Genomic DNA, 15,230 nt, shown 5'->3' with positions numbered 1-15,230 from the left:
TCACTTTGACCCTTCTAGAAGGTCAGTTCCAACATAAGCATCTTAACACTGCCAATCCACAGCAAGTGCAGTTTAAGGAGGAAATTATTTGTGATAAATGAAAGCTAAGCTAAGGTCACAGGGAGATGACAGAACAAAATGGATCATCTCTTCTGTCAAAATAGCCAGCAATAGCCATCACTTGAGTTACATAAAGATATCTAAAGTGGTTAGCAATAATTTGGGACAGTCTTCAATATAGTTTGAAATCCATTGTAAAACCTACAGCAATGTTAAAACAGATTCTACCAATAAGAAATACTTCTGGGATTCTTAACTCTTTGCTTCCTTCTGTCTTGATCAGGTGCCAATAATTACAATGTTTGACCACTAACCAGCTTGCTTATGCCTCAGTCTTTTAGAAAGGAGTCATTTCCTATTAAATCAGCTGTGATATTACATAAAAATTGGTTCTTTTAAAAGTTTCTGTTAATGCCCAGTAGCAATGTTCACTATGTTCCAATATGAGCAGGAAAATCTCTTGTAGCTTCAGTGTAGGCAAAATTCAACATCAGAGGAAAATCCAGGTTCATCCTTGGTCACTGATGTGATGATGCATGCCAACCTGTGTCAGCTGCAACTGTGTTTTTAAAGCGATTAAAAACTACTGTGCTTATTTCAAGATAGCACCAAATTCCAATACCTGGAAAAGGATTTGCATCTTCAGGTACAGCAGCTGTGTTGTTGTTATGACAAAGTTATAAAGCAGATGCTCGTCACCACAGCTATCTCAGTCCAACATATGTAAAAAGTGACAAGAGGGGGGAAAGAAAACGGTCAATCTTTCTGTGCACAGTAAAGATGCCAAACCCTACAACTGCCAAACCACCGGAAGTTTGGATCTGAATATAAAAAACTCTGTATAAGGGAACATTTCTCCCTTTTTGCTAGGTCTTTCACAGTAATATTCTGCTATGTAATACTTCGCTGTATTTGTGGCCTGGAAACTGTTTCAGTTTCTGGAAAGAATCTGAAGTCTTGCATGATTAATAATTGAGACTGACCACAGTTAATTGTGAATGTTTAGAGCTGGTATTCAGATTGTCCAGTGGGGCCATATAGTAAGTGTGAAAACAGGAATTACAGCACCTTACATTCACTCCCCCCACAACCTCACAGATCTCTAAACTTTGCACTGGCAAGATGCATTAGGGTAATGCATCTTGCCAGTGTTTTGTTACTGTAAAATAAAGTCTGGAATGACATTTTCATTCGTTCTGTCCAAACCTACTGATTTGGACGTTATTAGCATAACATTGTAGTAATGAGTATTGTAGCTCATTACTATGTCCCTTCCAGACCTCCCTGTTAGGATAACACTAAAGCAAAGAATTAAGCATCAGGACCTTCTATTAGACTAAGTACAGGCATTTGAGGGCACACAGGAGAGGTCAAAGTGATTCAAAATGGCTGGCTGATATCATGTAATTTGGGATGGAAGGGACTTGTGTGGGGGCAAGCAGGCTAGAGGAAAAGAAAAAAAAAAAAAGATGAGGGTCTATCAAGGTTTGGGGGGGGAAGGGGAGGGCAGCAGGCATGACCCATTGATGGGGTGCAGGGTGGGGCAGGCACAGCCCACAGGGTTTTCCTGGGGTCTGGGAGTTTCTGATAGGATCAGAGGGACTTGCGGGGGTCCATGATGGGGCTTGAGCAGACAAGGGGCTATTTTTAGCCTCCTGACCTCCCCGCCAGAGCAAACCTATACCCCCATACCTCCCACCCCTCCTCCCAGCAGGACTTATTTGCTCAGCTCTAGGAGCAGCGAATGCTAATAGAAGTAGCTTTACCCAGAGCTGGAACAGGAGGGAAGGGGCTGGCTGGTTTAGAGAGGGAGAGCAAGGAGCCAGGGGGCAAAAAAATAGCCTGGTGGAGGGGCAGGGGTGCAGGCAGAGGAGGGGCGTGTAAAAAAAATAAATAAATGCAGCGGGCTGGGGCCAGCGGCTGGGTTTTCCCAGCCCCAGGACTATGCAGGGAAAAATGTGCAGAAGTTCCTTCCACTGGTTTGACCTAAAATTGAGCAAGTTTTATGCTATATCAATCCAGGTTTATCTTAAACTGGGGTTTGCAATTTTTGGACCAGGTTATGTGCATAGAACTTCTGTACAGTTCCAGGTTTAGATTGTTTTCTGGTCACTGACTAGAAATGTAAGGTCGACACCAGGACAAGCTAATCAGGCAGCCTTTTTTTAACCCAAATGTCCCCAAATGTCTGTACATAGCCTTAGAGTGCAAGGCCTTAAATCAACATCTACCTAACAGAGGTCAGTGTATAATGCAGCAACTCAGGCAAATGAACAGCCTTAAGATGCATGGAATGAATGCTGGAGCAACTGAAGTGTGGCCCAGAAACAGACCCTTAAACTTCATGGAGAGAAAGCCAAGAGAGGAGTCAAGGATTACCTAACAGACTGTAGACCATCCACACAACTAGGCAGTACATTGATTTAATGGAACAGCTAATATTATCACTTTCACATCCCTATTTCAAAATTACTAGGCAACTACTGTGGGACAGAAAAATCTTGAAAGGGTACCATGTGCTGGGTCAGAGAAATTCTGAATTAAAAAAAAAAAACTGCCTTGTGCACTTACAGCTGTTCCTAGATATTAAAAATTACTGCACAATTTCTGACACCGCATATACCCTTAACTTTGATTTGTCAGCCCCAGCTGGAGCCGTGCAAAAGTCAGGGTTCCCCATCTACAAAGTACAAGAACCCAAGACCCCTAATTTAGTACTTGAAGCTTTTGCATCTGGTAATAGGAATGCCTCCCCCTACCCCCATTTTGTAAATTAAGATACTACCATACAGACAGGTGTAACCTGGTTCTCCAACTAACAATTGATCCAATGCATCTACTTCTAAAAGGTGGCCACTTGCAACAGAACTGGGCATTTGTCAGCTTTAAAGGAGCTACAAAGAGTGAAAGTTTGCATCAGTCCTTTATACCCCTGTACTCCCTGCTCTGCGCTGTGCAGCCAGACCCTCAATACAGAAGAGCAAACCACCCAGTCTCTCTGTAGCAGGAATGACTCAGACAGAGCATACATTACAAGTTGTATCAAATAACTCTTTGTAGGAAGAAAGATCTAGTGGAGGAAAAGGAAGTACAATATATCAGTTTCAAAGCTTCCTGGGGAGAGAATATTTAGGGTTGCAAGAAGATTCCATCAGGTTTCATGCAGTTTCAATCAAATGTTTCTTTTTTTAAAGGAACCTAGATTTAAGCAGTTACACTCTGTGATCTCTGAGCCACCAAAGAAAGTACTAGCACATTTTCATTTCAAGTTAGATTTGATTAGAATACTCTGACATACATTTGATGCTTAAGCAGGGCATTACTAGAGATGGGAGAGGTCAGAATCTGATGGTTAACTCTACCCTGAGAAGCAGTAAAAATTTTAGCCACGCATATAATGGATTCTGGTTATTAAAACAACAACAAAAACACCTATATTGCCTTGTGCCTACATGATGGTACTACTGCTTGTTTCTCTCTCAAAGTGTTTTACAAAGTATCCCTATTAATAGATGGAGAAACCAAGGCACAGAAGTGCCAAGGTCATCCACGTAGTTGGTTAATGGTAAGGTTAAAAAACAAACAAACCAACCAACCCCAAAACCCCAGAACTATCACAACCTAGAGAACTACAGCCACCTACTCTGACTGTAGTAGAAGAAATATTTCTTAAACCAGTAAAAACAGGCAATGTAAATATTTTACAATTTAATTTGCTGCACAGTCCCATATGAGAGTAACATTAAGCAATACTGTAAAACTGGGATGTGTGAATGCTGAAAAAACAACCATGTTTTAAGGGCTCTACAACTGCATTCTAAATCAGGAGCTGATCAAGACAGAGGATAGAGTTCTTTTTCTCTGAACATCTGCCTCTCAATCCTTGCCACTTAAAGAAGATTGAAAAAGTAGCCTGCTTAAGAAGAGATGTTCAGCTTGAAAACAACAAGGAAACCTCTTAAAACTCCTTTGTGATGTTACCATTTTCCTTCACTATGCATTTGTGTGCGACACATGTAGATAAAATTCCTTTAGGAAACATGCCTTACATTTAAACAGTGAATAATAGGAATGAAAGATGCTTTACAAATTTGTTGACCATGATCTGGGGTGCAGTGATGGAGCCCTTAGGACAGTGGTTCTCAACCTTTTTTTGCACCAGGACCCATTTGTAAACATCAACGGCCAGTCCTCACCCAGTGCCCCTCACTCCTGACCCACTCCCCCCCCAGGCCCCAGTGTGTGGGGGAAGGGGGGCACGGAGGCCCCAAGCAGCCTCTCACAGGCTGGAACTCTGCCAACCTGCAAGTGAAAAGCCATGATTTCCCATATCTTACTCCTTTAAAAAGGAAAATCCATTTTTAAAGTTTGGTCACAGCCCTTTCTTGCATACCCAGTTCTGGGTCATGACCCACAGGTTGAGAAACACTGCTTTAGAAGACCCCTTGATATATAAAATCATTTCACTTTGTACAATTTGAAATGTGAATCGTATCATAGAATCATAGAAAATTACGGTTGAAAGGGACCACAGGAGGTCACCTAATTCAACCCAGTAGGACCATCCCCAACGATATCATTCCAGCCAAGGATTTGTCTAGCTTGGTCTTAAATACCTCCGAGGATGGAGATTCCACAACTTCTCTGGGTAACCTGTTCCAGTGCTCTACTACCCTCCTCGTGAGAAAGCTTTTCCTAATATCTAGTCTAAGCTTCCCTTGCTGCAACTTGAGACCACTGCTCCCTGTTCTGTCATTTGCTACCACTGGGAACAGTCCAGCTCCATCCTCTTTGCAACTACCCTTCAGGTAGTTGAAGGCTGCTATTAAATCCTGTCTCAGTCTGCTTTTTTCGAGACTAAATAAGCCCCATTCCCTTAGCTTCTCTTCACCCAGCCTGATAAATATTTCTGCTGTCCTCCACTGAACACTCTCCCATTTGTCCAATCTCTTTTGTAGTGGAGGAAAGGGTGGAGAGGGGTGGGGCAAAACTGGATACACTACTCTAGATGTGGCCTCAACAGCACAAAATAGAAAGCAATAAATCACTTTGCTTGATCTGCTGGCAACACTTTTACTAATGCAGCCAAGTATGCCGTTAACCTTCTGTGCAAGACGGTCATACTGTTGGCTCATATTCAGCTTATTGTCTACTCTAAACCCAGGTCCTTTTCTGCAGAGCTGCTGGTTAGCCAATTGGTCCCCAGCTTGTAGTGGTGCATGGGATTGTTCTGTCCTAAGAGCAGGATTTTGCTCTTGTCCTTATTGAACTTCATGAGATTTCCTGTGGTCCAATCCTTCAATTTATCAAGGTCTCTCTGAATCCTAGTACTACTCTTCTGAATATCTACAACTCCTTCCAGCTTGTCGTCATCTGGAAACTAGCTGAGGGTGCACTCCATCCCAACTTCCAGGTCACTGAAGACATTGAAAAAACGCCCCCAGCCCCACGACTGACCCCATTTGACACTGGCTGCCAACTAGACATAAAACCATTGATTACTACCCCCTGAACCCAACAATCCAGCCAGTTCTCAATCCACCTTACAGTCTGCTCATCCAACCCATACTTCCTTAGCTTGCTTGCAAGAACATTGTAAGAGACTATACCAAAAGCCTCGCTAAAGGTATATCATGTTTACTGTTCTCCCTGCATCCACAGAGCCAGTCGTCTTATAGAAGGTTGGTCAAGTATGACTTGCCCTTGGTGAATCCATGCTGACTGTTCCTAATCACCACCTTCTCTTCCAAGTGCTCAGAAATGTATTCCTTGGCCTTCCTGATTTCATCCCTGCATGCCCAAACAATACTCTTATACTCCTCCCTAGTTGTTTGTCCACGTTTCTACTTCTTGTAAGCTTCTTTTTTGTGTGCGTGTTTTAGCTCACTGAAGCATTCCCTGCTAAGACAAGCTGGTCTTCTCCTATATTTGCTAGTCTTCCTGCACATCAGGATGGTTCATTTCTGCACCCTCAGTAAAAGTTTCTTTAAAGTACAAACAGTTCTCGTGGACTCCTTTCCCCTCCATGACTGGCCTTCCATGGGATCCTGCCCATCAGTTCCCTGAGGGAGTCAAAGTCTGCTTTTCTGAAGACCATGGCCCTTACTCTGCTGCTCTTCTTCCTTTCCTCAGGATCCTGAACTCAATCATCTCATGGTCACTGCTGCCCAAGTTTCCATCTACTTCTTCTATTCCCCACCAATTCCTCCTCATTTGTGAGGAGCAAAAATCAAGGAGACCTAGTCCCCCTTTGGCTTTCCAACGTTTGCTCCAGGAAGTTGTGTCCACACTCTCCAAAAACATCCTGAATTACCTGTGTACTGCTGTATTGTCCTTCCAGCAGATGACAGGGTGACTGAAGTCTCCTGTGAGAACCAGGGCCAGCCTGTGATCTGAAAAGCTTCTGCTGTTTGAAGAAAGCCTTATCTAGCTCATCCTCCTAGTCTGGTGGTCTATAGCAGATCCCCACCATGATGGCATCCTTATTGCTCTCCCTTCTGACTAATCCAGAAGCTTTCAACAGGCCTATCTCCAGTTTCATACTGGAGCTCTGCTCAATCACATGGCTCTTTTACATGAAGAGCAACTCCTCCTCCTCCTCCTCTTCTCCCCTGCCTGTCTTTCTTGAACAGCTTCACATCCGATTATTCTCTCAGTAGAGTTAAACAAGCTAAAATGAAGTAAATTTACTTCAGTGTCCACTTTGGGTGGCTAGCTAGCCTTGTGCGAGATTACCAGAAACAACTAGTGAATAACGATGAAACCTGCACTGCAGCAGAGTGCATTCCTGGCATAGGACTCCACTATGTCTCATTTCTGTGTTGTAAGAAGAGTCTTTCCTTCCCCATTAAGCCTTGGAGAATTGGGGGCCTCAACTTTCACACAACTTAAACAAAAAAATGCAGCTAAGGCTCCACTGTAATTGATATAAGTCTATTATTACAAGACAAATGGCAACTGGCAATGAAAGAGACAGTTCAATCTGTTACTGAATCCTTGCAATGGTTATATGAAGAGCCTGGGCTCTCCAGTCATAAATCTTTCCTCTTTAAAGTTTTTATTGCTGCTCATGTTAGTAAAATTAGCAAAAACTACCTAGTGAAATATAGAGGATGAGTAGCTAGTACATTTCTATTTTCAATTCCACAAACTTATGTGGACCGTAACTGATATGACAGTATAGGCAGAAGGCCGGTCAAGGTAGCACCTTAGAGATTAACTCATATAATAAGGCATAAGCATACCTTGGCAGATAGATGCTATGAATGGACTAGGCTCAGCATATAATTAAGTTGTTAACAAAACATGCCAACCTCTGAAATACCAGAGGTTCCCGAACATTTTCTTATTGTGTGTACCCTCTCCCGGATTTACCAGCTGCCTTTGTACCCCTACCAGCATATATTTTATATTTTAACCTCATAAATGCCAATTATTATTATGAAAATTAACTCCCCCCAGAGAGGTCTTGCATAACTCCAGAGATATGCGTACCAGTTTGGAAACCTATGATCTAGATCATGCCAATTACAAAGGATTACAATTACTATTACATATGTAACATGCATCTAGGGCTATCAGAGTCATCCCAAGGACACGTTACAAGGTTTTTTGTGGGACAGGGATGAAAAGCAAGTCATTAAGAGTGTATTTCAGAGAGGTTGAACACCTCTAGTTTCTGTTTAGCTTAATAGCATTTGTAGGTCCTCAGCAACTGACGGGGTTAGGGGGAAAAAGAGGAAACAAAGCTTTGACTAGATTAGTTGGTTTTAAAGACATGCACTGCAAAGTATTCCCTAAAGTAACCAATCTGAAGCTATTACCCTGTTTTGTAATATTTTCCTCTACTATGAATTGCTGTCATAGCAGGAGGTCATTGGTAGCTCTATGTAGATGAATACTTGGATCCAGCTGCCATCATCAAATGCTAAAAGCAGAGAGACAAGACTGGCAAGGAGATAAAAGAATGAGGAAAGTACTTTTCACAAGTTTGTATGCTTTTAAGTTTTCAAGTAGATTTAGATTGAAGTTCTACCAGCTTCTGTAGGAAGCCTGCTCACATGAACTATGTGGCACTGCTGTAAAGTACCCAGGATTCCTCTTCTACTGGGAGGCTCACAGGAAGCCAGTATAGCAACAGAAAATGGCACTGGTTGCCATGAGATTATAGCTGATGCACAACTCATTTCAGTGTACACTGTGGTCAGACTTCACCATCAGGCCTCCACAGTGTCACAGCTGCAACATAAGACTTTCAATCACCCGCAGAACTGCAAAGAGAATGCTGCCTATATTCCCCTCCCAAGAAGAAAACTCTTAATGCACAATAGTCTATCAGGATAGAAACTGCATCTTCCCCATGCCAGTCCAGGGCACATCATATCCAAAATTTTCAATTAAGCACAGCCATCGTTGCATGGGCTCCACAAACCAGGTTAATATTCTTAACCATTAATATTTTCTCCTGTGTTTAATCCACCAATGTTGCTTTGACCGGGCCTCTTCCCAACTTGCTTCACAGAACCGTTAAAGCCCTAGAATATGGTTGTGACGAGAGATACTTGAAACTAAGGCAGAAGGGATAGGAATGAAAACAATTTATTTGGGGTCAGGCAGTGCATGGAACGGGTTTAATGGCAAATCTGAAAGCCACAATATATTGCTATTAAATAATTAACTCACAGTAAATTCAAACTACTTTCAGGTTGCAGAGTTCTAATGTCAGCTGCAAAAACAGAAACTAAGACTGTTAATTCCATAATAAAATGCACTTTATTTTGTCTGCAGCAAATCTGATACAAAACTTCACCAGTACAGCAACTGAGAGATGCCTGCAGTGTTTAACAGGGCCTTTTACTTTAAAATTACCCCAGCTTCAATTAGACAGATGAATTGACCAAAACTTTTTTTTTGAATGGAGGTTTTTCCCCACCTAGTATTTAATTTATAAATGCAATCCTGCCAGACTACAGATAGCAGCTATTGTATAACACTGAAAAAGTGATGACTACTGAAATTCCATTCAAACCTTAAGGAATCAATAGAAAGCAGACAAACCACCAAGATAAAAAAAACTCTACTCAACTGTAGAGAGCGGAAATTGCAGAATAACTTGTATTGTTTTCACAATGTCTCTAGTCATTTCCCAGCGAAATGGCAGCTGCACAACCTCATTTTAGTCTCCGAATCTGACCTTGTCCCTCCACACTTTGTACCCACGATTTCCCCATCTACAATGCTGCATGCTTTCTCTGCCCTAGGGAATGGCTTAATGCTTTAAGCATTTCAAGGTAATCAATACTTTTAGAGCTAGAGCTTTGAAATCTAGTTCAGATTTCTGACACGTATGGCTGTGTACACACATAAAAATAACTTGGGAGAATTCTCCCAGCTTTTTCTCTACCTGGAGAGTACTTGCCCACAGCCATTTGAATGCTAAAGCCCCAAAAGTGAAGATTTTGCCATGCTGATATTGCAGCCAGGGAAAAGGACCCTGTGCACACATCTCTGCGTGCTCTGCAGGTTTCCTTAGTCAGGCTGGTGACAGATAGCAGCAGTGCATAGGGCCACCCTGACTGGCCGACCCAGACTGCCTATGGTCAGCCTGCATGTCTCTGCAACACAATGCGTGGATTGCAAAGGGGGGTAATTCTGGAGTGGTAGAGTCCAGTGAGTGACATACTGTTTCCCTGCAGGGGGCAGGAGGAGAAGCTTAAGGATTATGTTCTTTTCTAAGAGAAGCCATGGCATGTACAGACATCCACTGTCCCAGAAGAAATTCTCCTGGGAGCAATTTAACCCTGGTTGTTCCCAGGTTATTTTTCTCTGGGAGTGGCTATTTTTACTTTAAGAGAAACAGCCTGAACATGTATTGGTTAGCATGCATCCAGAATGGCACAGATCTGTTCATTAGGACTCTCTGGATTCTACCCCACAGCCAGCTTTGCACTCACCTAACTGTCTTGCAGTTAAGCCCACAATCCGCCAATGAGAACATTGTAGGATACCAGATCAAAGGCTTTTTGGAAGTCAAGGTATACAATGTCAACCTCCTCTCTCTGATCCAGGTGATGAGTTACTAACCTCATCTCCTTTTACGATTAAGGAAGACAATACCTGCCCATGATGAAGCCATGCTGGCCATCATTCAGAATCCTACCTTCTGCAGGCATATCACACAGACTCCTTAATGACTTTTTCCAGGACTTTCCCTGGGATAGAAGTTAGGCTAATTGGCCTATAGTTACCTGGGCCCTCCCTCTTCCCCTTCTTGAAGATGGGCACAACATTGGCCCTCTTCCAATCATCAGGGACCTCCCTGAAGCAGCATGAGTTTTGGAAGTTTCATCAGGGGGTCTGCGATGACTTCAGCCAGCTCCTGCAGCGTGCTCAGATGGAGTTCATTAGATCCTGATGACTTACAAATGTCTAGTTTTTAATTGGTCACACACAAATTCTATGGCAATAGTGGGAAGACAGTCATTCCTGCCCTGCTCACTCTGTACCCCAACTGGCATGATTTTTCCCTTAGCCAGATGAAATACCAAAGCAAAGTACTCATTCAGGAGTTCAGTTTTCTCTCGACTGCCAGGAACCAGCTGTCCTGAGTCTAGCAGTGACCCTACGCTCCCATTTGTGTTCCTCCTGTTTCCTACATACTTAAAAAAGGACTTCATCTTGTCCTTGATTCCTGTTGCCAATTTAAGTTCAGTTGCCACCTTAGCCTTTCTAATCTGTTCCCTACAAGGGCAGGGCATTGTTGTATAGTCTTCTTTGGAGCCTGTTCCAAGCTTACATTGTTTGCATGCCTCTTTCTTAGGCAGACCATGGATTTCCCTGTTTAGCCAAAAGGGCTTTCCAGCCCTTCTGGTACCTTTCCTCTGCATGGGAATGGACTTCCTTTGTGCTTCAAGGATAGTGTCCTTAAGGAATGACCACTCTTTATGCACTCTTTTCACCTTTGGTCCCTGGTTCCTACAGCGCTACCCCTACTAGTGACCTGAGTTTGTTGAAATTTGTATTTCTGAAGTCCAAAACTTCAACCCTGCTATCTAATTTGTCTGTCTTGTGATGGACAGTGAACCTAATGGTTTCATGGTTGCCATCACCCAAGCTACCCTCTACATTTAAGTTGATCACCAGGTAGTCTCCTTAGGTCAGAACCAAGTCTAGGAGAGAATGTTACCTCTGGTTGGCCCATGAACCTCCTGAGCCAGGAAGAGCTCTTTGATGCAGGTCAGGAAGGAACACAGCCAATCTGACTTGGCCGAGCGCTCCTCCCAAGAGATGTCTGGATAGTTGAAGTCACCCATGATGACCATGTCCCATGCACATGAGGCCTCCATCAGTTCTCGGGCAAACTCTAGATGGAGTTCCTCCCTCTGGTTTGGTGGTCTGTAGTATACAACTACAATTAGGTCTCTCTCACCACACCCTTGCCTTCAGCTTGACCTGGAGGCTTTCAAGCCATTCTTCTTTGGAGCCAATGTCATCCTCCAAGGAGGTCTACTGCTCCTTCACATCGAAAGCTACACTTCCGTCTTTCTTCCCTACCCAGTCCCTTCTATGCAAGGCATAGCATAGGTATGAATTAACTGCATTAAAAACAGCCATGCATATTAATCTTAACATAGGCAAGATTTGAAAGTAGAATTTGACCCCCTATTCTGAAATTTTGCTATCAGCAGACACATTATGAAGTTATTCGTACATTATAGAAATGCTCCATTTTTAGATACTTTTAACATTTGTAACGAGACTCTATATGACCGGGTTTTAATGGGGAAAAGCAATTTCTGTCCCTGCATTAGGCAAACACTTGCATTCCTCTCTCACTAATGTTGAATTTGACTTACTGCTCATATTGCCCCATTACCTTCATTCTAACCAAAGAGTAGCAGTTATTTTAAGTGAAATTCACACTAGTATAATGAGACTGCACCAGGCTGAGTCTGTAACATGAGCTCCACTGCAGCCAAAATAAAAGTTGGAGTCTAACAAAAGTTATGGAGCAAAGGTGAAGCAAAGTCAGATCAAGTTGGGAACTTAGCTTTAAGTCTGATGCATTTAAATGAAGTCCTGTTGGAATGTGACAAGATCATTAAATTCTCCTTCACTTGCACTTAAATATTTTCAGGTGGATTATAGGAGGATACCTTGTAGCCAGCTAAGAATAAACTGCACCCTCATGCCCCAAACTGTTGTAATAATACTGCATGGCAATAACTTGAACCATCACTTAAGGATACCTTCAGAAGATAGTGGAGAAGTGCACCAAAGTGTGACAAAACAATATATCTTGTTGGCCTAATAAAAAGGTAGTCCCAATTGCCTTCTCCTCCAATATGGCTACAATCTGGATACCATAAATCAATATAAAAATTCTTTACTGAATTCAGAGAGGTCATAAGACTTTGGTCTAGCTTTTCTACAATTAAACTGAGATAATGCAAACCTACCTCAACATAACTAGAGTGGAATTCTTCTTCTCTCTGCCACCTATCCAAATCTGTTAGTGAAAAAGGACCATCAAAACTTCTCTTTCACATGGCTAGAAAAAGACCAAACCTAAAGTTTCAGGCTTTATTACCGTAGAACCACAATGTGATTAAATCCTAAATGATTGAAATATAGCAGAAACCATTATTATAGTATTTACACAATCCTTTGTCTAAATCAGTCTTACTAAGAGACTGACTTAAAGAAAACTTAGGAACAATACATCGTTTCCATAATTCTGCAGACATTTACATAGTGAGAGCTAAAGCAGAACGCCAATTCATATTCCTAGCTATTAAAAAACTCACTGAAGATTATTAGATTGTAAAGTAGCAAATAAAGGGAAAATACCACAGTGAAGTCAGAGACACTATAAATTGCACAAACTTGAGCCCTTTATTTTGTTAACTTTAGCATTAATTGCAACATTCCATAGAATACTAAGTTCCCTAGTATATTTTGCACAATCCCCCCCCACCAAAAAGCAGCCTTCCCTCTGTCAGATGCATCATGACAACAGCCCATTATGAAATATCTGTGGCATTAATTACTCACTCCAAACTCCACTGAGTTTGGGTGCACATTATTTGCAAGGATAGAACAACAGATGAGAGGCAAATTGATGGAGAATGCTGGTGAGAAAGATCCAATATATTAAGTGAGCACTGGAAAGATTTCTACTGTACTCTTAGCAGTGAATTAAGATAAGGTTGATATTCCACCCAAACTGCTGGAATCAAACCACCAATCAAGCCAGCATTTTTTTTTTAAATGAATATAGATGAAGCTATGCCATAACCAATTGAAAACCAGAACACGTTGGAATCCACGTCTAACAAATCTGAGATTAATTCACGCATCTGAACACCTAAAAAAGATAATACAGTTGATCATGTGTACACTGCACATGAGCCAAATGGGACTCACCATACTGGCAGCGAGGACCCTGAAATCCCTCTGGACATTGGCACATCTGGGATCCTTCTTCAGAGCATTTCCCTCCATTGAAGCAAGTACCTACAGTGCACAATGCTGAGCAAGGAATAAAACACCACACACACAGAACAACACACACAAAAAGAAACTTCAGTGTGGAACTCTATGAAAAATACATTTCCAGAGTCATGTGTCAGTTGTAACAGGAACCTCTGAATCAATCATATTAATCAGGGTTTTTTCATTAAACAGAATGAATTGTCTGATGATAAAGCTTATTCTAACTAGTATATTGAGATCATGGCCTCATTCAGAAGAGCACTCTAATAATATCTCACACACACACAACTTATGACCTTAGCTTTGTTTGCTAAGTGGCATGGTCTAACTTCAAGGTAGTTTAGAGGGTGGAAAGCAGGCTGGCAAAATTGAAAATGCTAACAGTCCACAGGAAGTGTGATGGAAAGGTACAGGACTTGTTGTAGCATAATGCAGAGTCAATTGGAACACAGTACTGCATTTAAAAAGTTCATTCAATAGCCAAAGATAGATGAATCCCCATCATCTAACATGCAATACAGAACGAGCAGAATGAGAAACAGCAGCTGTGTTTGTGAACATAACTGATTATAAAGGCAATTCACTTACTCCGATACCGTAAATTCACAGTAAGTCCTTTATTTTTTCAGGAAATGAATTTGACATTTCCAGTTTAAATTAACTAAATTCCTTTTATGCTTCAGATTCAGTTATAGATTTTAAAGTCAGTCTTTAATAGTGTTTATAGTAATAGGACTACAATAGAATCAATGAAGCAAATGGGGTACCTCGGACACTTCTTTGAAAAACGAATGCAACAAGCAGTACTGTGCAAGACACTATTTTCTTTAGTATCTTTCATGCCAAGCAGAGGCCAAAGTCATCGACAGAAAATATGGTTGCTGAGAAACCAAGCAGCCATAATAAAGAGAATTCATCTATATTGATCTCCTGGCTAATACAGGCCAAGGGGACTTTCCTGAATGAATTCACATTGAAACCAAAGCAGACCATATCTTTTAGAAAAACATCCAATCTGGATTTTAAAAACTGCAATTAAAGGAATGATTCCTCATAACATTGGGGGCATGAGCTTTAGTAGTACTAGAAAACTATTCAAGGTGGGGAGCACTGACATGGAGAAAAACAACCGTGGCCAACTGAGTGCAGTGATGGATTTAATAGATTTCATAGACATTAGGGGCTGGAAGGGACCTCGTGAGATCATCAAGTCCAGCCCCCCTACCATAGGCAGAAATTCTGCTGGGGTCAAATGATCCCAGCAAGAAAACCATCCAGACACCTTCTGAACAAGTCCAGAGTAGGTGCTTGCACCACCTCTGGGGAGAGTCTATTCCAAACCCCGGGTGCATGGATCGTAAAGTTCTCTTATGTCCAGTCTAAAAATCAGCCTTCCAGGAGTTTGTGGCCATTAGACCTTTTTATCCCTTGGGGAGCCCTGGTGAACAACTGTTCTCCCAGATCCTGATGTACCCCCGCTTATATACTTCGTAGTATGGGAAACAAGCAGGAATAAACTTACCCTCTTGCTAGCTGATACCAACCCGGACATAGTGGGGAATCACTGAAATGTGGTGGGACTCAGTGTATGACTGGGTGGTGAATGTTAAGGGCTATAGGCTGTACAGGAGGGACAGGATAGGAAGGAAAGGTGGGGGCGTGGCACTCTATATTAA

At 42.0% G+C, this 15,230-nt stretch overlaps 1 protein-coding gene across 9 annotated transcripts in view; it reads right to left on the bottom strand.

The window, feature by feature from the left end:
• Positions 1-15,230, bottom strand: part of LOC149863074 (uncharacterized) — a 347,984-nt gene that overhangs the window by 300,539 nt on the left and 32,215 nt on the right. For 7 of the 9 annotated variants that reach the window (XR_016443055.1, XM_090052663.1, XM_090052665.1 and 4 more), the window contains one exon: positions 13,486-13,590. The exons of the other annotated variants lie outside the window; for them this stretch is intronic. Coding sequence is in view for 4 of the 7 variants with exons in the window: in XM_090052663.1 (XP_089908789.1) it covers positions 13,486-13,590 (105 nt within the window). In the remaining 3 variants the exon portion in view is untranslated. The remainder of the gene's footprint in view (positions 1-13,485; positions 13,591-15,230) is intronic. 9 annotated transcript variants of the gene reach the window in all.

This window comes from Crocodylus siamensis, chromosome 6 (genome assembly GCF_052110815.1).
Source record: "Crocodylus siamensis isolate JL-2025a chromosome 6, ASM5211081v1, whole genome shotgun sequence".
Taxonomy (NCBI): domain Eukaryota; kingdom Metazoa; phylum Chordata; order Crocodylia; family Crocodylidae; genus Crocodylus; species Crocodylus siamensis.
Note: the sequence above shows the minus strand (reverse complement) of the source record. Positions and strands in the feature narration are given on the sequence as shown.